The sequence below is a fragment of the Kogia breviceps genome, chromosome 3, assembly GCF_026419965.1.
Source record: "Kogia breviceps isolate mKogBre1 chromosome 3, mKogBre1 haplotype 1, whole genome shotgun sequence".
Classification (NCBI taxonomy): domain Eukaryota; kingdom Metazoa; phylum Chordata; class Mammalia; order Artiodactyla; family Physeteridae; genus Kogia; species Kogia breviceps.
Window position 1 is genome coordinate 184,838,432 of NC_081312.1, and position 26,231 is coordinate 184,864,662.

Here is a 26,231-nt window from a genome sequence, read left to right on the forward strand (position 1 = left end):
AGCGTTTCATAGTCTCTGTGAGAAACAGGCTTCTTCCTGTACTGTTGGTTGGGCTTATCGTCTCATTTTCTTCCATACGCCTCGCCCCCAACGTGGGATCGATTCCTTTTTTCACTACGGGCAACTTTCCTCCAGCGCCCCCACCCACCGTTACCGCACCCGTCCACTTCCGGGTCACTCACAGCGAGCTGAGGCCAGGCGCGTGTCAGCTGACCCCCGCAGCCGCGCAGCCGATGCGAGCAGAGCCGAGGAGCCCGTCGCCACGGCAGGGACGCAGCGCGCGGCCCTCGGGCGCCCTCCGGGCTCCTGGCGCGCGGGGAGGCCCGGGGGCAGCGCGGGCGAGGCGCCCGGGGCGCCCGGGCCGCCGTAAGCGCGCCGTCTGCACTGTCTGCCCCTGCAGGAGCTGTTCGACGTGATTCTGGACGAGAACCAGCTCGAGGACGCCTGCGAGCACCTCGCCGACTACCTGGAAGCCTACTGGAAGGCCACCCACCCACCCAGCAGCAGTGCCCCCGACCCTCTCCTCAGCCGGACCTTGGCCACCTCGACGCTGCCCGTCAGCCCCGCTCGGGCCCCCGGCTCGCAGGTGAGGGGCGCTCGCGTCACGGGGCTCCGGGGCGGCGCTCGTTCCGGGCGGCCAGCCCTGTCCAGAGCGAGGTGGAACGCCGGGTCCCCGACATGTCTCCAGCGTGAGCTGTGCGCCTGTAAGGGGCGGAGTGTAAACAGCCTCCCGTGCACTACCGTCAGTCCCCTTCCGAGAAGGCGCCCCTAAGCCCAGCACCGTGAGCCTCGGCTACCCACTGACACAGTCGGCGCCACGGTACTGGACCGTGCCAAGCTTATCATGCTTTGCACACGGGTTATACAGAAGAAACAAACCAAAGCTAAAACGTTTTTAACCTTACAGGACAGTCCCTCGAAAAGGACAGTGGCACCCGCTGGGTCACCACTGCTTTTACGCTCACTCCCGACCGTCCTGGGCTTGAAACAGACACTGGTCTACCGTACTCAGTACGGTGCAGTGAAGAACACAAAAGCACAACCACTCGTAGAGGAGGGCGCACGCACATGACAGTGAACGCCAGACACGTGGTCTAACTTACGTGATTCGACGTGCAAAGCTATGTTTGCATCTTTGAAAGTTCACAGCCTGAAGGTCCGTGTGTAGGGGACTTACTGTATATGAACCGTAAAATCCGCCCTCCCCATATTCTGTCAGGGCCAGGATGGAGGAACCTTCTATGTGGCCGGCAGCACAGCCTGTGGACAGAGACCACCTGGGGTCAATTCCCTCTCCTCTCCACCCCTTCCCAGGGGTTTGACCTTGGATAAAATCCTGACCTGCCCTTTGCCTCCGGAATACTAAGGACCCTACCTCGCGGGGCTGTCAGGTGACTTTTCTCATGAGACTGGCTTACAGGTGGTTGTATCTAACCGGTCAGTATACGTGACTGTCTCGTAACACTGCTGGTCTCATGTTAAGTGCCATGTAAGCATTTGACATTTTATCATTTTTCTCCCTTAAAGCCAACAGCCTAAGAACTTTTCATCTTCCCACCTGTATTCGAGCAGAGGTGGTTAAGTGTCCACCCACGTGTAGACAGAACTCAGGGACCTGTATCTATATTTGAACCACAAGAGAACATATAAAAGAATGCGCTCCCTCCTTCACTCATTCATTTAAAACAAATTTTAAAAGTTGCTCTGTGTGCTGTTCTAGGCGCTTACAAATTAACAGAAAGTCCAATACAATGTCAATGCTACTGGATGTTAAATTAAGCAAGCGAGCTAGGTCAGGTTTCAGTTCAGCACTTTGGAGTCTTTGAGAAGGGACTAGACTTGTATGGACTTGCCTTTGTGACAGTTCCCCGGACCCCGACCTTGGCTGAGGCCTGTGTTTGCTCCTTCGCCTCCAGGCTTCTCAAGGGCATCCGAGGACCGATCGCGCGGCTGCCGCCCGTTCTGCTTCCCAAGCTGAAGAAGAACCCTGCCCAGAGCCAGTCAAGAAACCCCAGCACCACAGCCATCGCAGCGGGGCCGGCCGAGGCCTCTCCAGGCAGGAGACCCTGGATTCAGAAACGCAGGAGAGTCGCGACTCGGCGCACGCGGAGCCCAAGGAAGATGAGTCCCACGAACACGAGGACCACTGCGCCCCGCACCGAGATCACAGCCACAGAGAGGAACCCCACGGGGGCGGGGAGCGCAGACACAGGGAGGCTCGGCACCGCTCCCGGGACCCGGATCGAGAGCAGGGCCACGACGAGGGCGACAGACAGCGGAGCCGCCACAAATCCCAGGATCGCTACTGGGACAGGGAGGGGGAGGGGGCGTCCAGGAGACGGCACGAGGCTGGGGACTGGGACAGGGAGGTTCACATCCGCCAGTGACTTTTGCCCTTGTGTGTCGTCCGTGATTTTTATTTTCAAGTAAGTCTCGTATACCGCCACCCTCCAACTCAATCTTGGGGGGCGGAGGGGGGTCTACATTGCAGTCATATCTGATCTGTCTTGTATATTTTGTACTGCTGTTGCTTGGATGGCAGCAGCACGAAATAGAGTATTAATATACTTATTTTCCTTTTGTAAGTAAGTGCTCTATAAATTCGCCTGGAGAGGCTGCAGTCGTCTGGTTGTCTCCTGGACTTTGAAAACCGTCTAGGATCGCTGCCCCGTGAACAATATCATCTGTTGCCGTCCAGGTGGCGTCAGGGTTTTAAGAAGCATAGCTCATGTTTTCGAAAATGTGGTTGATGTATCCAGCGGGCCAGAATCAATCGGCCCACATGAAAAGTGGAATTTCTTGATTCTCCCGATTTTTACTATGTAGGCACCTGATTTGCATATTCATCCATGGACCACTGTTTCTTGCTTGTACCTCTGGCCGACTGACTAAATTTGGGGACAGAGCGTCTTGCCTTACACAAAGGGGATCAAAGTCAGAATCTATTTTCTATGTACTAGTATTGTGTACTGTATAGACAGTTTGTAAATGTGATTTCTGCAAACACCTTCTTATGATAATTATATATTATATATATATATATATACATATATATATATACTCTCAATCAATCAGTTTGATCACACTATTCTTAGAGTCTTAATGCCAAGCCAGCAGATTTGCTTTCTGAATTACAGGGACTAGAAATGCCCACCTTCAGGAAATTTGTAATAACGTCGTCTAGACACCTATTCCCGTCTGGTAGAGAGTCTGTACATACTGTAAATACGTGTGACTGCCTGACTTGAAAAGGTTCGATTTCTGAATGTCCCACCGTCCCTGTACGTTAATCATTGTGACCACAAGTTCTGGGAAATGAAACCCAACTGCAAGGGTTGCTCCGCTCCGTGCAGTTCACACCGACTGAGTGTGACGGCCACGCCGTGCGTAGCCAGTGTCTCAGGTCACAGCCCTGGAGTGTGGGCGCCGCGTGCGCGCGGGCCAGTGACGGGCGCGCACCCGCCTGGCTCCGCGGCCGTCAGGGCCCAGCGCTCGCCGCCGGACGGGGCGCCCCGGAGAGCCGCCCCCGCGGGCTCCTGCAGAGGGGCCGTGCGGGCCACTGTGACGAGTGTTCCACTGGAAACGTCCGACGACCTCTCGTCTGAGGGAGAAGCGTTTACACAGACGCGCCCGAGTCCCCCGCCTCCTCACCTCGCCCGCCGTGCCCGTGCGTCCCCCGCCGCCCGCTCCGACACTCTCACTGGCCGTCACAACCTCGAAGTGCTTCTTATAACCAAAGCTTCTGCTCTCCGCAAGAAGTCAGGGCAAACGGAGGAGACTTGAAGTGAACGAGACGTCGAGGTTTTCCTGCGCCAGACACCTGCCTGGGGGGAAGCCAGGGGATGCCGTGGCCCTGCGTCAGGGACACCGCCGAACGCGGCCCACGAGGAGGTGGTGGTCACGCTGAGCCTGAAGCCCTCCCTGTCTCAGGATCCTAAGTGTCCGTCTGTCCAGTTATGGCTGGACAGGTAAGACAGACAGTATTAGGCGTGCAAGTCCCTGGCACTTGAAGTCAGTCTGTCCCTGGAAAACGCCTGTCTTGACTGCCTACCTTCAGACCTGGACATTAAAAATTATTATTTTGTTAAATAAGTTAAGCTATTTTTTGTTTCGCTTCCTTGATTATTCCAGGTTCTTGCCAAATATTCTTGGACCTTTATAAGTACACCTGTTTCACGTCTAACTCCTTATTCCTCTCCCCCAAAGAAAACTCAGAGTTGTAAAAATGAGTTAACATATATAGTGTGTTATCAGCTAATAGGAACCGTTTCCCTCAATCTCTTTGTTAAGTAGCTCTGTACTGTTGACATGCCTTTATTTATTGAATATAGAAACAGGAGTCATAATATATAAATTTTTGATGTAAAATATTCACATCATTGGGTAACCGTATTCCAGTTCAAGTTACTTTTATAAAATACTTACAATCGGCTGCCCATCACGGTACCGTATCGGTGATCAGCAGCCCCGACCTTTCCTACACAAAGTTTCATCCCAGTTCATGACTTTGGAATATTTAAATTCTTGAAATGTAACTGGTATGTATCTTTTTTGCTGCTACCATTAATCCCTTTCAAAGAATCATGCTAACGGATTCCATTTTTTAAATTTTGACCTGGACTCTTCGTTTCTCACTTTACCGTGAAACACATTAGTCCAAATCAGAGTATTCCGCAAAACCTCTATCGCAGGATTTGACAAAAAGAGCACCCTTATGTGAGAACTGTAGAGTGGGCATATGTGTAAACGGTGTGTACTAAATATGTAATTGAAGAAATAATCCCAAGGACAATGGGATATTCACTGACTTGTGGAATGTAAAATTCTAGTCTTTTCACCCAGCAAAGGTTTAATCTTAACCGACTCAGTTGCAGAATCATGATTGTTGTACTTAACGTAGAAAATGCTGGAAAAGTTTTGAATAGCTCTGTGTCTTCTTTGTCACCCATTTCAGCCTTTCATCTGCTCTTTCTCTACTGCTCGTTTCAGTTACTGTTACAAAAAGGTGCTGCTAAATGTAGGATGTCTTAGTTATTCTGTACTTGGGGACGATGCCACATTTTAACATGGTCTGCTCTGCATTCCTGTTAAGCCTTCCCTGTCAGCTACACTGACCTGTTCAACAAGCCTGGTTTAAAGTCCTTCATTCGTATCAAACAAATAAGGAGCTGGCTTCTGCACTGCCTACTATTAGTCGTATGAAGTGCCATTTTAGGAACGATCCTTGGAGCCGGAAGCATGTTAAACACTCACCCGCACTTCCCGCGTGGGGCACATCATCCCGGGGGGTGCTGCCCCCATCACTGATGGGTCGGGGTCGCCTCCCCCCCACGACATCCGAAAAGGGACAGCTTCCGGCAGGTCAGAGGCCTCCGAAGGCCTGAGCACGGCAAAGCCAACTTTCTCCCACCTTCATCCTGTATGTTCTGCAATTCTTACCTCCGATTTTGAACTGTACTTTTCCTTTCTACAACGAAGATCCGTTCTGATGACAAATGTAATTCCTCGCCCTTTGCTCAGTGACACAATGCTGCTAGGCCTGGGTAATCTTACTAACACGTCGGGAGTCATGCTGTTGGAGAAAACAAGCAATCAGAGGGCTCTGGGTCAGTTGTTGAATCGTGATATTTTTAACTATTTGTACTTTACTGTTTAAAATGTGATACACGGTTTTGAAGTAAAATGTACTCACCGTTGAATTAAAATGCTTCTGTTTCACAGATATAACTATGGTAACATTAAATATGTTAAAAGAGAATATATTCATTCTCTTCCACATTTCCCTGCTTTTTGTCCTTTTATATTTTTTAAATGTCTGTGTTCCTTAAGATTGAATATTTTATTTTCCAATCTGTTTTATTTTTTTGAAAGAAAGAAACCCACTGAAAAATGTCTATGTTAAAGAAACAAATTTTAACAATATTTTTTATTTGTCCTTACTGTTTTCAATACGCAAATATTTTTCTTCTGTTTTACCTGCATTGCTTGCATTTTGATATTTGTTGGTATTAGTCAAAACTTTACACATTGGCAGCTAGGCTCCTTCCCTACCGTTTCCATCCCAGCCTAGCACCTAAGGCTCTGCAGAGAGCATGAGAAGGGATGGATTTTGTGTATTTTTCAAAAACGTATTGAAAGTTCAAGGAAGTATGCTGAGCCCTAGAAGCAGAAGTACCCCAGGTCAACAGCGTTTCTCTTCAGGCAGGTGACGTCTGTGGGGTGTCAGGCGGAATGAGGGGGGAAAGCAGTCAGTCACGTGTTTGAATCTCAGGGAGCCTGACGGGGTTGTTCCCTCGTTCAATAAGCGTGTAACAAGGAGCTGCTCTGAAGCTGTACAGAAAGCACAGTCCTGCCTCCGGAATGTTCCCAAGCCTGGGGGCAGCGGTCCAGGGCATGCCTTGCACACGAGAGTGATGTGTCAAGTGCCGTGACAGGAGGAGACAGAGGGACGAGGGGTGTAGAGAGAGACAGGCCCGACCCAGCCCCAGAGAAGGGTGTGCAAGAAAGGCTTCCTCAGAGCAGAGGCCTCTGAAGATCTCACCTGATCTGGGATGAGATGAGCATTCTTCATGGATACAAGGAAGTTTCAAGAAATTCCTAATGGAGACCTATGAAGGCAAAAAAACCAAAACAAAACCATTAGGCAATTGCCCGAGGCTCAGGAATTTTGAGGTGATTTGAATTAACAAAATAGACGTATTTAACACGACATGAGATAGCTTTTAAACTATGGCTGGGTATTTTAATATATTTTATCTAAAACGCAGGTAGGATGAAAAGCAAGCCTACAGTTACAATTCATTTTAAGAAGGCCGTCCACTTATATTGGCCGCCATGGGTGATGTGTGGTCACTTCCGCAGTTTGGGTCATTTCAGGTTTGACGGTGAAGTGGGCTTGTTTCGCCTTGATCCGGTCACAGTCGCTGGGTCTGGGGAAGGTGTCCTGTGGAGCTGCTGCTGTTCAGAGGGAGAGAACACTAAGGCTTAGCTGTGAGCGTCCGGCCGCTTCCCAGCCCTCACAAGATGGTGTTCTCACCGGTCCCATCTCTAAGAACTTGTATGTATTCCATTAGATGATAAAAGGTACCCGAATTGTGCAAGTCTCATTTTTAATCTACGGAGTTTAAAAAAATTCATTTTCGTTTTTAGTTTAAAATATGACAGAAGAGGAAAGGTCCACATAGTGAAGGGAGGCTGCCATGGGGGGTAGAGTCCAGAGCTCATTTGAAAGAGGGTTGATTTACCAAATAGCAAGCGGGAAAAGTCAGCTGATCCCAGCTCCGTGGCTGGCACTTGATAAGTAAGTTATAAGCTCCCACACACTGAATTCTGAAGGAACTCAATAACAGAAGACGTGTTTTAAAACCAAATTAAATACCGCTAATTTTATTCCTTTTGTTAAATCCACTGATTTTAACATTAAAAATGACTTGCATTCTTTACAAATTAAAACAAAGACCCCAAATGAAAATATGTTCCGGACACCTTAAGGCATCTCCTTTTCTTTATACTCTGCTAAATCCATAAAGGAAAAGTATTTTAAACACACAAGACATAGTTTCAAAGTGCCCACCCCCTCCCGCTACTTCCTCTGTGAAGTGCAGTCTCTTGATCCCTGGTGGAACAGCCGGCAGCCTTTTCTGTTTCCTCAGCAACCACGGCATCAATCACGTGGCCTGACAACAGTTTTTGGTTTAAAAACAAAAACATGGAAAACGTTTAGAACTTTCATTTCTAAGGATCCTTCTCCTACGTGCTTTTGCATTTCACAAATTTTGCGATGAAAAAGCCTATACAATCCTTATTTGCGAGCCAAATCATGTCTTCTATCCTGGCGTCTCTGAGAGAACCAGTGTCACTGTCCTGTGACGGCACCACACAGGGATCGAATCGCTGCAGCCGTTTCAGTTGTTCAGATGACAGGCCAGCTCCCAGCATCCCTTCTCCTCCAACCTGCGGGTCCTGCTCAGGGAGACAAATAAACAGACAAACATCCTCGCGTTGGGAAGTCTGCCTGTGTACCATTTACATAAACGGATAAACTGAGCCGTAGCTACCACCAAGTCCAGAAACAGAAAAATGAGTAAACACCTCTTCTTTTTGTGAAATGGACAGGCTGCTTTTCCGGGTAGTAAGTGGGAGGGCGGTAACATACAGCCACTTGATGACTGAGTCCCTAGGATGGCCCTGACGCTTATCAAGGCCCATGACGTGCAGGAGACCTGGGCTCCACACTTAGAAGCACGTGGATTCACATCACAGCTCTGCCACAGCTTAGCTGTGTGACTTTAGAAAAGTGACTTACACCTTACCTGCTTCCTCATCTACGAAACAGGTGAAATACTCTGATCTGAGGCTTAAATAAGTAAGGTGGTATCGGGCCTGGCGTAGAGTGGGCACTTAGCAAGTGGAACGTTATTATCAGTTACAGCAGGAGATGAAGACCCAGCTTTATTTGTCAGACTCCCCACAACTGACAGGAGTTTCTTGGGCATCTGAAGATGCCTCTCTCTGGCCCATACCTATTGGATGATAAAAGTTCGCTTTTTTTGTTGTTCTTAAATGTACTAGAATATTAAAAGAGATGAGAAAACTAAGGCTGCCTCCATTACTTTAGAGGAATACAGAATCATAAGGAACTCAGGGATCCGTGCAAACCACTATTACAAAAGATGCATAAGCCTAACTTAAGTCACCACTTCACAAATGCTTGTGTTACTGAAGATGTATTTTCTTAGGTTTATATCTGAAAACCCACTGTTTATTAACCCACGTGTGTGTGGGGGGGTTCTATCTCTTTTAGGTATATACTGAGTATATATGTATATACACACACATGAAATTCAAGTGAATTCTCAAGTCTTCTTTTCATCTACAAGGCACTTATCTTAATTCCTGAGTCTAGAAACCATCTCTGGATTGCCTTCTGTCTATATATTCCAATGACTTACTAGAATTCTGTACTGGAACAACTGACATTAGATGTTCAGTTTATCTGAATGAACGTGAGCATTACCACAGATTTAAACCTAATCTCAAACATCATGGGCTAAAAAATCTAGTCATAAATATAGTTTTAATAAAAACCAGAATAGAAAGACAGGGCTAGGTAAAATAAAGTACAAGAAACCTTTCTAAATGTTCCCTATCTTACGGAAGAATCCAGAAGGAAGGAATAATCCTGAACCATTTCCCCCCTTGGCTAGTCTTTTGATATCCCAGTTATTAAAGCCTCTTTGGGCTTTGGTGTGATGTGAGAAAACTGCTCAACATTTGCCCTATCAGAAAAATTACAGAACTGGGGGGGGGAGGAAGGGTTTTAGAAACAAAATTCTGAGTAACATGAAGAAGAGGCACAAGTCAAATAAACATATAACAGAAATCCCCCCGAGCTCTGTGGCATTTTAACACAACTGCAGAGAGTGAAGGCCTGGAAAAACTGGGTCAGGATGCGAAAACCCTCTAGGGGCTGTCTGGAACAGCTCTCATTAGAGAAACCTTGTGCACCGCAAGATTTGTTTCAGAAGTTGTACTTGACACGTCTCTTCATATCACTCTCTGTGTTTATCGACATGCTTAAGTCTCCACGACTTACCAGATCACCCAGAGACAACGGCAATGGCCCTCACCTGGCGCTGAAGCTGAAGGCGAGGAAATGTCTCGAGGGCCCAGGCGACCAGCTCTTCATTTTCTGCTAGGGTGACAGTGCACGTGCTATACACTAGCACGCCTCCCGGCTTCAGCAGCTCAGCTGCCTAAAGACAGGTGTGATCGGATGATGAGTATCGCAAGAGCAAGTGAACATTTTAAATATAATGTATATAAACAAATATATACATAAAATACATCTATAAGTGAAACGATCCTCACAGAGCATCTACTGCATGAAGATACAGACGACCTCAGACTTCTGGAAGGGCCAGAAAACCTCCACATAAACAGGCAGGACAAAAGAAAAAGGGAAAAACAAGAGAGAGAGAAAGGAATCAGGACTGGACCTGCGCCCCTGAGAGGGAGCCGTGCAGAAGGAAAGTTTCCTGCACGCTGGGAAGTCCCCTTATCGGCGGGAAGACCAGCCTGGATGGAAGGGGGCTTTGGAGCCCCGGAGAAGAACGCAGCAACCAGCCTGCGGAAGGCAAAACGGACAGTGCCCCGCACAGGCGGTCTGCACCGCGGCCCTGCGCTCCCCAGCCGGAGACACTCAACGGCCCGTAGTGGGAGGCGGGGCGCTGGGCGCCGAAGCCTGGGCTTCAGGGAGAGGACCGGGGCTGGCCGTGTGAAGACACCTTGAAGAGGCTGGAGATGGGCAGCTGAGGCTGCACTCAGAAGGAGCCTGGGCATGCGAGACGGCAAGGCACCCCTGCTGGGGGGTGGGGCACGCGAGGAGAGGGGCGGGAAAACCACGGGAGCGTCTTTCCCTACACGCGCTCCGAGGCAACAGGACACGGCCTACACGAGCTCTGGGGGCGGGCACGAGCCAACACTGCCATCATGGGCTCCAGAGGCAGGCACGGGCCACTACCACCACTAAGAGACCCACGAGCGGGCTCCTGTCGCCGCCCCCGCTATCCCCGGGAGCACACGGGCCGCTGCTACCACTGGGAGACATGGGAGAGGGTGCCGACGGCTGCCCCAGCCATACCGGGAGCACGCACAGGCCACTGCACCTGCAGCCCCCGTACCAAGTGGATCACGGCCAGCACACGCTGAGGAAAGAGGCAGCAAGCATCCAGGCTAAAAGCAGCCCCTGATTCCGGACAAGATGGCAGAGTAGAAGGACCTGACCTCACCTCCTCTCACAAAAACACCAAAATCACACCTAAATGCTGAACAACCATCAACAAAAACAGATCGGAACCTACCAAAAAAAGACAGCTTGTTACAATATATCCACAGACAAAGAAGAAGCCACAACGAGATAGTAGGAGGGACGCTTTCACAATATAAGCAAATCCCATATCCGCCGAGTGGGCAACCCACAAAATGGAAAATAATTACAGCACAAGGTTCTCCCACAAGAGTTAAAGTTCTGGGCCCCTGGTCAGTCTCCCCAGCCTGAGGGTCTGGCACAAGAGAAGGAACCTCCAGAGCATTTGGCTTTGAAGACCAGCAGGGCTTAAGTGCAGGACCTCCATAGGACGAGAGGAAACAAAGACTCCAGTCTTGGAGGGTGCACACAAGATTTCACATGCACTGGGACCCAGCACAAAGCAGTGACTCCATAGACACCTGGGCTAGACCTACCTGTGGGTTTTGGAGGGTCTCCTGGGGAGGCAGGGGTTGACTGTGGCTCACTATGGGAGCAAGGTCACTGGTGGCAGAGGTCCCAGGGAATATTGATTGGCCTGAGTTCTCCAGGAGGTCGCCATTTTGGCACCAAGACCGAGCCCTACCCAACAACCTACAGGCTCCAGTGCTAGAACGCTTCAGACCATACAACCAGTGGGATAGGAACACAGCCCCAAACATCAGCAGACAGGCCACCTAAAGCCATATTGAGCTCACAGCCACATCTAAACACACCACTTGACATGAACCTGCCCACCAGAGGGATGAGACCCAGCTCCACCCACCAGTGGGCAGGCACCTCCCACCAGGAAGCCTGCAAAAGCCACAGGATCAACCTCACCCACCAGGGGGCAGACACCAGGAGCAAGAGGAGCTACAGTCCTGCAGCCTGAGAAACGGAGACCACAAACACATACAGTTAGACAAAATGAGATGGCAGAGAAATATGTTCCAGAAGCAGGAACAAGATAAAAACCAAAAAGAAAAACTAAGTGAAGTGGAGACAGGCAATCTACCCGAGAAAGAATTTACAGTAACAATAGTTGAGATGATCCAAGATCTCAGAAAAGGAACAGAGGCACAGACCGAGAGGATAGAAGAAACGTTTAACAAAGAGCTAGAAGATTTAAAGAACAAACAGAGATGAACAATACAATAACTGCAATGAAAAACACACTAGAAGGAGTCAATAACAGAAACAATGAGGCAGAAGAACAAATAAGTGAGCTGGAAGACAGTGGTAGAAATCACGGCCACAGAACAGAATAAAGAAAAAAGAATGAAAGGAAATTAGGACAATTTCAGAGACCTCTGGGACAACATTAAATGAACCAACGTTCACATTATAGGGGTCTGAGAAGGAGAAGAGAGAGGGAAAGGGCCTGAGAAAATATCTGAAGAGATTATAGCCAAAAACTTCCCTAACATGAGAAAGGAAACACTCACTCAAGTCCAGGAAGTGCTGAGAGTCCCATACAAGATTAACCGAAGGAGGAACGTGCCAAGACACACATTAATCAAACTGACAAAAATTAAAGACAAAGAAAAAATATTAAAAGGAACAAATAACATAAAAAGGAATCCCCATAAGGTTATCAGCAGATTTTTCAGCAGAAACTCTGCAAGTCAGAAGGGAGAGGCACAATATATTTAAAGTGATGAAAGGGAAAAACCTACTACAAGAATACTTTACCCAGCAGTGCCCTCACTCAGATATAACATTCAGATTTGATGGAGAAATCAAAAGCTTCAGAGACAAGCAAAAGCTAAGAGAATTCAGCACCACCAGACCAGCTTTACAACAAATGCTAAAGGAAATTCTCTAGACAGAAAAGGAAAGGCCACAAGTAGATATAAGAAAATTACAAATGAAAAAGCTCACTGGTAAAGGCAAACATAAAGTAATGGTAGGAAATCATCCACACACAAATTTGATATCCAAACCAGCAATCATGAGAAGAGGAAAGTAGAAATGCAGGATATTGGAAATATACTGGAAATTAAGAGACCAGCAACTTAAAACAACCTTGTATATATATACATATATATATATATATATATATATATATATATATATATATAAACTGCTGTATCAGAACCTCATGGGAACCACAAACCAAAAATCTACAATAGACACACACAAAAAAGAAAAAGCAATCCAAACACAACACTAAAGATAGCCATCAAATCACAAGAGAACAAGAGAGGAAGGGAAGAAAAAAGACCTACAAAGACAAATCCAAAACAATTAACAAAAATGGCAATAAGAACACATTATCGATAATTACCTTACATGTAAATGGATTAAATACTCCAACCAAAAGACACAGACTGGCTGAATGGACACAAAAACAAGACCGATATATATGCTGTCTACAAGAGAACCACCTCAGATCTAAGGACATATACAGACTGAAAGTGAGAGGATGGAAAAAGGTATTCCATGTAAATGGAAATCAAAAGAAAGCTGGAGTACCAATACTCATAACAGACAAAATGGACTTTAAAATAAAGCCTGTTACAGAAGACAAAGAAGGACACTACATAATGATCAAGCGATCAATCCAAGAAAAAGATATAACAACTGTAAATATATATGCACCCAACATAGGAGCACCTCAATATATAAGGCAAATGCTAACAGCCATAAAAGGAGAAACTGACAATAATAGTGGGGGACTTTAACACCCCACATTCATCAATAGACAGATCATCCAGAAAGAAAATCAATAAAGAAACACAGGCCTTAAATGACACATTAGACCAGATGAACTTAATTCATATATATATATAGAACATTCTATCCGAAAGCAGCAGAATACACATTCTTCTCAAGTGCACATGGAATATTCCCCAGGATAGATCATATCTTGGGCCACAAATCAAGCCTTGGTAAATGTAAGAAAGTTGAAATCATATCAAGCATGTTTTCCGACCACAATGCTATGAGATTAGAAATCAGTTACAGGGAAAAAACTGTAAGAAACATGAACACATGGAAGCTAAACAATATGTTACTAAAACATCGATGGGTCACAGAAGAAATCAAAGAGGAAATCAAAAGCTATTTGGAGACAAATGACAATGAAAACACGACGATCCATAATCTATGGGATGCAGCAAAAGCAGTTTTAAGAGGGAAGTTTATAGCAATACAATCTTAGGAAGCAAGAAGAATCTCAAATAAACAACTAACTTTACACCTAAAGCAACTAGAGAAAGAACAAACAAAACCCAAAATTAGCAGAAGGAAAGAAACCATAATGATCAGAGCAGAAATAAATGAAACAGAGATGAAGAAAACAATAGAAAAGATCAATGAAACTAAAAGCTGGTTCTTTGAAAAGATAAAATTGATAACCCTTTAGCCAGACTCATCAAGAAAAAGAGGGAGAGGGCTCAAATTAATAAAATTAAAAATTAAAAAGGAAAAGTTACAATGGACACCACAGAAATACAATGAGTCATAAGAAACTACTATGAACACATATATGCCAATAAAATGGACAACCTAGAAGAAATGGACAAATTCTTAGAAAGGTACAATTTCCCAAGCCTGAACCAGGAAGAAATAGAAAATATGAACAGACCGATCACAAGTACTGAAATTAAAACTGTGATTAAAAATCTTCCAACAAACAAAAGTCCAGGATCAGATGGCTTCACTGGTGAACCTTATCAAACGTTTACAGGAGAGTTAACACCTATCCTGAAACTCTTCCAAAAAACTGCAGAGGAAGAAACACTCCCAAACTCATTCTATGAGGCCAACATCACCCTGACACCAAAATTTGTATGGAGACACAAATGACCCCGAATAGCAGAAGCAATCTTGAGAAAGAAAAAATGGAGCTGGAGGAATCAATCAGACACAGAGACGTCAGAATACAATACAAAGCTACAGTCATCAAAACAGTATGGTACTGGCACAAAAACAGACTCATAGATCAATGGAAGAGGATAGAAAGCCCAGAAATAAACCCCATACCTATGGAAAATTAATCTATGACAAAGGAGGCAAGAATATACTATGGAGAAAAGACAGTCTCTTTAATAGTGGTGCTGGGAAAACTGGACAGCTACATGTAAGAGAACGAAATTAGAACACTCTCCAACACCATACACAAAAATAAACTCAAAATGGATCAAAGACCTAAATGTAAGGCCAGACACTATAAAACTCTTAGAGGAAAACATAGGCAGAACACTGTTTGATATAAATCACAGCAATTATCTTTGTGGACCCACCTCCTACAGTAATGAAAATAAAACCAAAAATAAACAAATGGGACCTAATTAAACTTAAAAGCTTTTGCACAGCAAAGGAAACCATCAACAAATCGAAAAGACGACCCACAAAATGGGAGAAAATATTTGCAAACAAAGTGACCAACAGGCGATTAATCTCCAAAATATACAAACAGCTCGTGCAGCTCTGTCAAAAACACAAACAACCCAATCAAAAAATGGGCAGAAGATCTAAACACACACTTCTCCAAAGAAGACATACAGATGGCCAAAAAGCACATGGAAAGATGCTCAACTTCACTAATTATCAGAGAAATGTAAATCAAAACTACAATGAGGTACCACCTCACACCAGGCAGAATGGCCATAATCAAAAAGCCTACAAACAATAAATGCTGGAGACGGTGGGAAGAAGAGGGAACCCTCTTGCACTGCTGGTGGGAATGTAAATTGATACAGCCACTATGGAGAACAGTATGGAGGTTCCTTAAAAAACTAAAAATAGAGTTGCCATATGATCCAGCAATCCAACTCCTGGGCACATATCTGGACAAAACCATAATTAGAAAAGATAGATGCACCCCAATGTTCATTGCAGCACTATTTACAATAGCCAGGACATGAAAAAAACCTAAATGTCTATCAACAGATGAATGGATAAAGAAGATGTGGTGCATATATACGATGGACTATTTATTACTCAGCCATAAAAAAAGAATGAAATAATGCCATTTGCAGCAACATGGATGGACCTAGAGATTATCATACTAAGTGAAATAAGCCAAAGACAAAAATCATATGATACCACTTATATGTGGAATCTAAAAAGATGATACAAATGAACTTATTTACAAAACAGAAACAGACTCAGACATAGAAAACAAACTTATGGTTACCAAAGGGGAAAGGTGGCAGGGAGGGATAAAGTAGGAGCTTGGAATTAACATATATACACGATCATATATATAAATAGAAAATCAACAAGGACCTACTGTATAGCACAGGAAACTCTACTCAATATTCTGTAATAACCTACACATGGGAAAGGAATCTGAAGAAGAATGGATATATGTATATGTATAAATGAATCACTTTGCTGCACACTTGAAACTAACACAACATTGTAAATCAACTATACTCCAATATAAAATTAAAATTTTTTTTAAAAAAGATACATGCACCCCAGTGTTCACAGCAGCACCATTTACAATAGCCAAGACATGGAAGCAACCTAAATGTCCATCAACAGAGGAATGGATAAAGATGTGGTATATACGTACAATGGAATATTACTCGGCCATTAAAAAAAAGAATTGAAATAATGCCATTTGCAGCAACATGGATGGACCTAGAGATGATCATACTAAGTGAAGTCAAGTCAGACAGAGAAAGACAAAGCACATAATATCACTTATATGTGGAAGCTAAAAAAAAATGAAACAAATGAACTTATTTACAAAATGGAAATAGACTCACAGACATAGAAAACAAAGTTACGGTTATCAAAGGGGATAACGGTAATGGGGGGAGATAAACTAGGAGTTTGGGATTAACACATATACACTACTATGTATAAAACAGAAAACCAATGAGGACCTACTATATAGCACAGGGAACTCTATTCAGTATTCTGTTATAACCTATATAGGAAAAAAATTTGAAAAAGAATGGATATATGTATAAGTGAATCACTTTGCTGTATACCTGAAACTAACACAACACTGTAAATCAACTATACTCCAAAAAAATTTACTTAAAAAAAAAAGACTCAAGGGTAGGATTTATAAAGGAGAAAAGGACCATGATTCCTTTATATTATTTATGGTTTATTTTTTAAATGGGAAGAGTAAGTCAGGCTTGTTGTAACACACAACATTTATAAATGTGTACAAAATAAAGATGTATAAAGAAAAAAGTATACATATATGATACATTTTTCAAGTGTCTGGGATAAATAAGTGATGGTCTGTAGGACCAGGACTCTCTCTTTAATTAGAGTGTTTCCAGGCCAGATGCATTTCATTATCTTGGAGCTGTTTTAGTCCATCTGGACCAAGACTTTCCCAAATATGATCATTCAAGTTTCACGGCTTTAGATACCATTTTTATGCTGAAAACTCACCAATTTACATTTTTAGGTGAAACTCCTTTTTGAATTCTGTACCCATATGTTCAACTGCATTCGCAATATTTTTACCCTCAGATGTGACACGTCCCAAACTGAACTCCTACCTTCTTCCTCTGAAACCTCCCGGAGCCGGATTCCCGTCCTCCCCGGGGCGCAGGCCCCAACCTCAGATTATCCTTTATGCCTCTCGCTCTCACGTTCCCCAGTCATCAAGCAAATGCCATCGGCTCTACCTTCAAAATATATCCAGAGGTTGGCGACTTCTCACCAACTTCCACTGCTTTCACTCTGCTCCAAGTTTCATGATGTCTCGCCTGGATTATTCAGTTTCCTACCTGCTTCGTTCCCTGCCCTCCTACCATCTATTCTCAACACAGCAGCCAGATCGGTGCTCTTAAAACTGTCTCTTCTCAGCTCAAAACCCTTCCATGGTGAGTTCCCTGGTGGCCTAGTGGTTAGGATCCCAGGCTTTCACTGCCACGGCCCAGGTTCAATCCCTGGCCAGGGAACTGAGATCCCACGAGCCGCATGGCACAGCAAAAAAAAAAACAAAACGAAACGAAAAGACCCCTCCAGTGCTCCGGTCATGCCTTGGAGTCAAAGCCCACGTCCTCAGAGTGGCCTTCGAGGCCCCGCGTACAGCAGGCCCTCACGGCCTTCCTGCCTCGTGTGCCTGGCTTTTGCCCCTGCAGTTCCGGAACATGCAGGGCGCACGCCTACCTCAGGACCTCGGCACCAGCCCGGAGAGCTCTGCTCCTTCCCTGCAGGGCTCGCTCCCTCCCCACCGCCCTCAGCAGCGCCCTCCCTGCCCAGCCCATGTACGATTTTCAACTGTTCCAATCAGGCGCTCCCATCCCGCTTCCTCTCTAAAGTTGGCTTCACTGGGTCACTGCCTTGGAATACAAGAAATCTCTAACTCAACTAGCTGTTTATTTTCCTCCCCAGTTAGAACAGAAACCCTGTAAAAGGTCAGGGGTTGACTAGCACGTCATCGGCACCTAGAGTTGGTGATTACATGTAGGAGATGCCCAATGAGTACCTGTCCAGGCAAGAAGGTGTAATATGAAAGTTTCTCTTTCCAAATCCCCAGATGTTTTTAAAATGTTAATGAAAATTTTTTTTTAAAAAAAAGCATATACTATGCTTTCTTAACCATAGTAGGCTGATCAAAATTTAAACTTTGCTACTGGGTGCCAGCTGTGGTTCTAAGCATATGACACAGCTTTTCTCAACAAACCTTATAACCGCCATGAGAACAGTAGCCCCATCAGGGGGACTTACCCTACCCACTTCTCCCATATGGAAACCCAGGTACCTAGAGTGACGTGTGTGCAGGCTCTGGGTCCACAGTCTCAACTCCTACCCTCACCCAATGGCACGCCCACTAGATTCTACACTCTCCTTGCACACAGTCAGCTGCTCCTTGTCTCTGAGACCAACACATCTCCTCCTAAGCAGCCTCTTTTTTTTTTTTTTTTTTAATGGTACGCGGGCCTCTCGCCCTTGTGGCCTCTCCCGTTGCAGAGCACAGGCTCCGGACGCGCAGGCCCAGCGGCCATGGCTCACGGGCCCAGCCGCTCCGCGGCACGTGGGATCCTCCCGGACCGGGGCACGAACCCGCGTCCCCTGCATCGGCAGGCGGACTCTCAACCACTGCGCCACCAGGGAAGCCCTAAGCAGCCTCTTAAAATGTCTTTTTGCTACGAGCTAAAAAGAACAAAAAGCCAGGTCTCTTAAAACAGGGTCCTAATTTTACCCTCACATCAAACTGGGTTGCAGCTATAAGCAAAGCTTCCTTTTTTTGCTGCTTGCTCTTTTAACTTCCAGGATGTGTTCTCTGAAGACCATATACAATGAAAGTTTAAACAATCCACTCTTAGTGCCACTTTTGTGTAGGAAAGGAGACACCAGGAGTGCTGAGAAGAAATGTACTCCAAGACAGCTTCAGAGATGGAATCATCAGAGCATACCCACTGTTGCTGCAGCTTGTGTGTTTATCATTCGAGAACGGAGAGGAAACGGTGGCATCGTCTCTGATCAAATGCTGTCTGCATCCTATGGAACCATGTTGGCAAGACTGACAGAAATTCTCACAGGTCCCATCTGGGCTTCTTCTGACACATACTGTAGACCAGTTAGAGTTGCTGCATTTTTGTTGTCCTTCTATATCTGACACTGGATGCTGTCACTTCCCAGTCTTATGCCTTCGCCTCTATTGGATTCCCCACTTTTAATTCACTAAGATGATCCAAGAACCCTATGAAAAAGTAATTTGCTTTATACCCAAATGTTTTACATCAATTAGTAACTATGTTAACAACCCCCCCTTTATTTTTGGCCGTGCCGTGTGGTGTGCGGGATCTCAGTTCCCCGACCAGGGATCGAGCCCGGGCCCCCTGCAGTGGAGGCACAGAGTCCTAACCACTGGACCGCCAGGGAAGTCCCAACAACGCTCTATTTTTAAGACAGAGCAGAATGTTTGAAATTCCTTTAATGTCTCAGAGAAGAAATTCTTCTATTGCCTGAGATGAAAGAGTGAGTCAACATAAAGGAAAACCAGGTCTCTGGTGTTCTATGTGTGTGTGGTACAGTGTATATAAAACTTACCATTTTAACCATTTTTAAGTGTACAATTCAATGGCATTAAGTACACTCACGCTGTTTACAACCATCACCACTATCCCATCTCCTGAACTTTTTCATCATCCCAAACTGAAACTCTGGGCCCATGAAACAGGAACTCTCCATTCGTTCTCCTGTCCCTCCAGCCTCTGGTAACCTCTATTCTACTTTCCGTCTCCGTGAATCTGGCCTATTCTGGATACTCGTATGAACGGAATCGCACACCACTTGGTCCTTTTGTGTCTGGCTTACATAACTTAGCATAATGTGTTCAAAGTTCATTCATGTTGTAGCGTGTATCAGAATTTCATTCCTTTTTAAGGCTGGGTAATATTCCACTGTATGTACAGACCACCTTTTACTTATCCCTTCATCTGTTGATGGATACCTGGGTTTTTTCCACATTTTGGTTACTGTGAATAATGCTGCTATGAATATTGCTCTCAGTCTTTAAAAGATCAAACTAGTAAAGGTCATCTTTCTTCCACAGCAAAAGCTTATCACCTACCACAGTGAAGAGTTTGCGCTGTAATGGCTGATATGATGTCACTTCCTTCAAAGTCCAAGTACAAGCCATGTTTGGTCTCTGTCCCATTCCACTGCAGGGAGCATCCAGAAGAATTCGGTCAAAAGATTCTGGTAAGAACGGAGGTTCTCCTATAAAGAGAATTATAAACATTATTTGCTCTCTGCCCTATTAGGACAGAAAACTCCTGAAACAGGTGCAATTATCAGAATTTAACATCATAATCTAGAATAAAAAGTAATGCACAACAATTCCTCCACTCCATCAGGTAGCTGGTTAAGCTAACTGACTTACAGGTAAAAGAAGTTAAAGATGTGATTATTATAGGATTAACTGATATAGCACAAGCCAAAGCCTAATCAAACAAGACCAGTACCCCCAATGTCAGAAGCCACACTTCATCAGAGCTAGGACAAGAAATTAACTCTAGTCAATCTAAGAGCTGGTATTTTTCTTAGGAAATCTTACCGCAGAGAGCCCCAGAAAAAGAGACTACCTTTTAGGTTCCAGGGAAACATCCTGGTTCTATGGTTCCTCGGCCTCCTTGATTCTGTGGCCATCAGCAAGGCTATGCTCTAGAACGAGTCTACATAGCCCTGCATCCAATCTTCCACAGGTTTCCCTCTGCATTTGCTTTTACATAACTTTCTCCACTCCAGCTTCTCATCTACTTAGGGTCACTGGAGCAAATCATGAAACCAAGCGGGTCTGCTCATAGACACCAGCTCTTATCAAGTTAACTCATCTCCATCCACAACCATCCTTGCTTCCTTATCGACTGCCTCCAAAGAAATATCTTTTCAAAGTAAGCAATTATTTTTAAGGGTTTTAATACATACTGGTAAGATCCTGTAGAAAGAGTATATGCAATTTACACGTCCAGTGTCATGAGTGTACTTTCCCCAAACTCCTCATCAAAGTTGATAATTATGTTATTGAGCATTTGTATTTTTTTGTTTAGATGGTCACATCGTCTTTGCTGGTTTTCTACTGAGACTTGTCTTTTTTGTATCGATTAGAAGAGCTCTTTGTACATCAAAAATAGTAATCTCAACTTTCTTAACTATTTTACAAATATTTCCCACTATTTGCCATCCACCGGTTTTTTTTTACATACATAAATGTTGAGTATTAAATTTATCTTTTTTCTTTTGAGTTCTAGCTTTGCTTTCATGCTTTAAAATCTTCTCCATTATGAAGTCAAATAAATGTTCATCTATACCTGCTTCTAGTTACTTTCCATTTAATTCTTGACATTAAACTTTAATCCATCCTAAAGTTACTTTTGTGTATAAACCTTTCCCCCGACCCTCCAAACAAAAAAATCATCTTAGAGCTATTTATTAATTTACTTTTCCCTCTAGGTTTGCAATGCTAATTTTATCATATACGAAATTTTAGTATACATTTGAACCTATTTCAAGGACTATCTGTTCTGCTCCAAATATGCTAGTTATTAAGCCATATTCTTCTGAGCTCCAAGTTTACGCACCTCTACTCTGCTGTGTGATGCTGAGGGGGGAACTCTATGAACTACAATTCTCCTTTGCCGGCTGGCTTCAAGATTCCCCAACAGGAGGCAGAGAAGCGACACGGGTGGGAAGAGGATGCAAGATAAAAGGGACAGAGAACAGGACTTGATCCTTCCTGATGGCTTGTTGTTTCTGTCAAAACAATCCCAGTAACAGCCCTTCGCCTTGACAGGTACAGTTTCCAGCTTTTTCCCTTAAGTATCAGTGTGCAGTGGACAGACCCCCCTCTCTCAAGCTGTAAGTCCCAGCTCACTGCAGTCACCTGCTCTGGGTCCTGAGCAGCACAGCAGCTATAGGTAAAACCCCCTTCCTTAGAGTTCTGAATCCCAGCCCCAGGGAGCCCTGCCCCTAAGCTTCTGGAGAGCCCGGCAATAAATGCGCACACTTATAGTCAATTAATGTATGACAAGGAAAGCAAAAGTACACAATGGGGGAAAAGACAGTCTTCAGTAAGAGATCTGGGGAAAACTGGACAACTATATGCAAAAGAATGAAGTTAGAACATTTTCTCACACCATATATAAAAATACAATCAAAATGGACAAAAGTCCTAAACGTTACACCAGAAACCATACACCAACTAAAAGAAAACACAGGCAGCACATTCCTTTACCGAAGTCTTAGCAATTCTGTTTCATCTCAGGCAAGGAAAACAAAAGCAAAAATAAACAACTGGCACCTAATCAAACCTAAAAGCTTTTGCACAGTGAAAGAAACCACCAACAAAACCAAAAGACAATCTATAGAATGGTAGCAAATGATCTGCCTGATAAGGGTTAATATCATATCCAAAGTATATAAAACTCAATATCAAAACAACAAAACCGGGGCTTCCCTGGTGGCGCAGTGGTTGAGAGTCCGCCTGCCGATGCAGGGGACACGGGTTCGTGCCCCGGTCCGGGAGGATTCCACATGCTGCGGAGTGGCTGGGCCCGTGAGCCATGGCCACTGAGCCTGCGCGTCTGGAGCCTGTGCTCCGCAATGGGAGAGGCCACAACAGTGAGAGGCCTGCGTACCAAAAACAAAAACAAAAACAAAACAAAACAAAACAAACAAAACCACCTGATTAAAAAATGGGCAGAGAACCTGAACAGCCATTTTTCCAAAGGAGACATACAGACGGCCAACAGGCACAAGAGAAGATGCCCGACAGCACTAATCATCAGGGAAATGCAAATCAAAACCACACGTCATCAAAAAGACAAGAGATAACAGGCATTGATGAGGATGTGGAGAAAAGGGAACCTCATGCACTGCTGGTGGGAATGTAAACTGGTGCAACCACTATGGAAAACAGTATGGAAGTTCCTCATAAAATTAAAAACAGAACTACTACTAATGAAAATAACAAAGAGGCAGAAAACCAACAAGGAAACAGAACACTTCAACATTATAAACCAACTAGACCTAATAGAAAACACTATGTAACAGCAGAATGCATATTCCTCTCCAGTGCACATGGAGACAAACTATATGCAAGTCCATAAGACAAAGCTGAGTAAATCTGAAAAAGGTTGAACTCATACAACGTTTCTTCTCCCATCAAAATGGAATGAAAACAGAAGTAACAGAAAGAAATCTGGAAAATTCCAAGTATCTGGAAATTTAAAAACATGCTCCTAAATAACCGTGAGTCAAAGAAGTCACAGGTAAATCCTAAAATGCTGTGACGTGAACGAAAACAAAACACAATGTACCAAATTTTATGGGAGGTAGTGAAATAGTGCTTAGAGGGACATTTACAGCTGTAAATACCTACATTAAAAAGAAAAGTCTCAGGACTTCCCTGGTGGTGCAGTGGTTAAGAATCCAGCTGCCATTGCAGGGGACATGGGTTCGAGTCCTGGTCCAGGAAAATCCTGCATGCCATGGAGCAGCTAAGCCCGTGCGCCACAACTACTGAGCCTGCGCTCTAGAGCCCGGGTACTGCAACTACTGAGCCCATGTGCCACAACTACTGAAGCCCACACGCCTAGAGCCCCTGCTCCACAACAAGAGAAGCCACCACAGTGAGAAGCCTGCACACCGCAATGGAGAGTAGCCCCCGCTCGCCGCAACTAGAGAAAGTCTGCGCAGCAACAGAGACCCAACACAGCCAAAAATAAATAGATAGATTTATTTAAAAAAACAACAACAAAAAAGAAAAGTCTCAAAGTAATAACCTAGGCTTACATTCTTAAGACACTGAAAAAAGATGAGCCAACTAAAACTGAAGCAGAGGAAGAAAATAATAAAAATTAGAGCAGAGAGGTTCCCCCAATGCCAGGGCCGCAGTTGCTTCAGTTTAGCCTGCAGCTCTCAGGGGTAAAAGGGGCTCCAGAGGTGTGTCTCCAACCCCAGTGCCAATCACCCCACACCGCAATTGTTGTGGTGAAGAGAATAGAGGAGTGAAGAAGGGTGCATTTTTCCCTCTCACCTCAAAGCTCAGCTAGGGAAACCGTGTAGCCCTGACCAGTGGGCTCAAGGCCCTACTGGAAACTGGTTCTCAGCTTGAGAGATGAGGAAACAAGAAGCAGTAACAAGCACTTCAATTTTTAAGGGGTGTTGAGACAAGATGGCAGAATAGATCTTTAGCCAGACTCGTGAAGAAAAAAGGGAGAGGGCTCAGATCAATCAACTTAGAAATGAAAAAGGAGAAGGTGCAATGGACACCACAGAAATATAAAGGATCATAAGAGACTACTACAATCAACTATATGCCAATAAAATGGACAAACTATAAGAAATGGACAAACTCTTAGAAAAACACAATCTCCCAAGACTGAACCAGGAAGAATTAGAAGATATGAACAGACCAATCACAAATACTGAAATTGAAACTGTGATTGAAACCTTCCAACAAACAAAAGTCAAGGGGTTTCCCTGGTGGCGCAATGGTTGACAATCTACCTGCCAATGCAGGGGACGTGGGTTCAAGCCCTGGTGCAGGAAGATCCCACGTGCCACGGAGCAACTAAGCCCAGGCACCACAACTACTAAGCGTGTGCTCTAGAGCCTGCGAGCCACAACTACTGAGCCCGCGTGCTGCAACTACTGAAGCCCGCTCGCCACAACCAGAGAAAGCCCACGCACAGCAAAACAGACCCAATGCAGCCAAAAATAAATAAATAGATAAATAAATAAATAAATCTATTTATTTATTTTTTTTAAAAAGTAGAGGACCAGATGGATTCACAGGCAAATTCTATCAAACATTTACAGAAGAGTTAACACCTATCCTTCTGGAACTACTGCAAAACACTGCAGAGGAAGGAACACTCCCAAGTTCATTCTATGAGGCTACCATCGCCCTGATACTAAAACCAGACAAAGATACCAACAAAAAAAGAAAAAAAAAATTATAGACCAATATCACTGATGAACATAGATGCAAAAATCCTCAACAAATATACTAGCAAACCAAATCCAACAATACATTAAAAGGATCACACACCATGACCAAATGGGATTTATCCCGGGGATGCAAGGATTCTTCAACATCTGTAAATCAATCAGTGTGATACACCACATTAACAAAGTGGAAAAGTAAAAACCATATGATCATCTCAATAGATGCAGAAAAAGCTTTTGACAAAATTCAACACTCATTTATGATGAAAACTCTCTAGAAAGTGGGCACAGAGGGAACGCACTTCAACATAATAAAGGCCATATGTGACAAATCCACAGCAAACATCATTCTCAATGGTGAAAAACTGAAAGCATTTCCTCTAAGATCAGGAACAAGACAAGGATGTCCACTCTCACCACTTCTACTGAACATAGTTTTGGAAGTCCTAGCCACATCAATCAGAGAAGACAAAGAAATAAAAGGCATCCAAACTGGAAAAGAAGAAGTAAAGCTGTCACTGTTTGCAGATGACATGATACTATACATAGAAAATCCTAAAGATACTACCAGAAAACTACTAGAGCTCATTAATGAATTCGGTAAAGCTGCAGAATACAAAATTAAAACATAGAATCTGCTGCATTTCTGTACACTAACAATGAAAGTCCAGAAACAGAAATTAAAGAAACAATCCCATTTTACCATCACATCAAAAAGAATAAAATACCTACGGATAAACCTACCTAAGGAGAGAAAGACCTGTACTCTGAAAACTATGAAAAACTGATGAAAGAAATCGAAGATGACACAAACAGAGGAAAGATATACCATATTCCTGGGTTGGAAGAATCAATATTGTCAGAATGACTATACAACCCAAGGCAATATACAGATTCAATGCAATCCCTATCCAATTACCAATGGCATTTTTCACAGAACTAAAACAAAAAATGTTAAATGTCTATGGAGACACAAAAAAATCTGAATAGCCAAAGCAATCTTGAGAAAGAAAAAAAAGCTGGAAGAATCAGGCTCCCTGACTTCACACTATATTAC

At 44.3% G+C, this 26,231-nt stretch overlaps 2 protein-coding genes across 13 annotated transcripts in view; one reads left to right on the forward strand and one right to left on the reverse strand.

Moving 5' to 3' along the window:
• Positions 1–5,778, forward strand: part of CACNB2 (calcium voltage-gated channel auxiliary subunit beta 2) — a 422,888-nt gene extending 417,110 nt beyond the window's left edge. For all 9 annotated transcript variants that reach the window (XM_067030501.1, XM_067030500.1, XM_067030504.1 and 6 more), the window contains 2 exons: positions 401–586; positions 1,917–5,778. In XM_067030501.1, coding sequence (XP_066886602.1) covers positions 401–586; positions 1,917–2,387 — 657 coding nt within the window. In that variant the 3' untranslated portion in view covers positions 2,388–5,778. The remainder of the gene's footprint in view (positions 1–400; positions 587–1,916) is intronic.
• A 1,579-nt stretch (positions 5,779–7,357) lies between these two features.
• The window catches only part of NSUN6 (NOP2/Sun RNA methyltransferase 6), a 72,425-nt gene continuing 53,551 nt past the window's right edge, over positions 7,358–26,231 (reverse strand). For all 4 annotated transcript variants that reach the window (XM_067030508.1, XM_059058341.2, XM_059058340.2 and 1 more), the window contains 3 exons: positions 20,295–20,443; positions 9,630–9,755; positions 7,358–7,962 (listed from right to left, as the gene is read on the reverse strand). In XM_067030508.1, the coding sequence (XP_066886609.1) occupies positions 7,750–7,962; positions 9,630–9,755; positions 20,295–20,443 (488 nt within the window). In that variant the 3' untranslated portion in view covers positions 7,358–7,749. The remainder of the gene's footprint in view (positions 7,963–9,629; positions 9,756–20,294; positions 20,444–26,231) is intronic.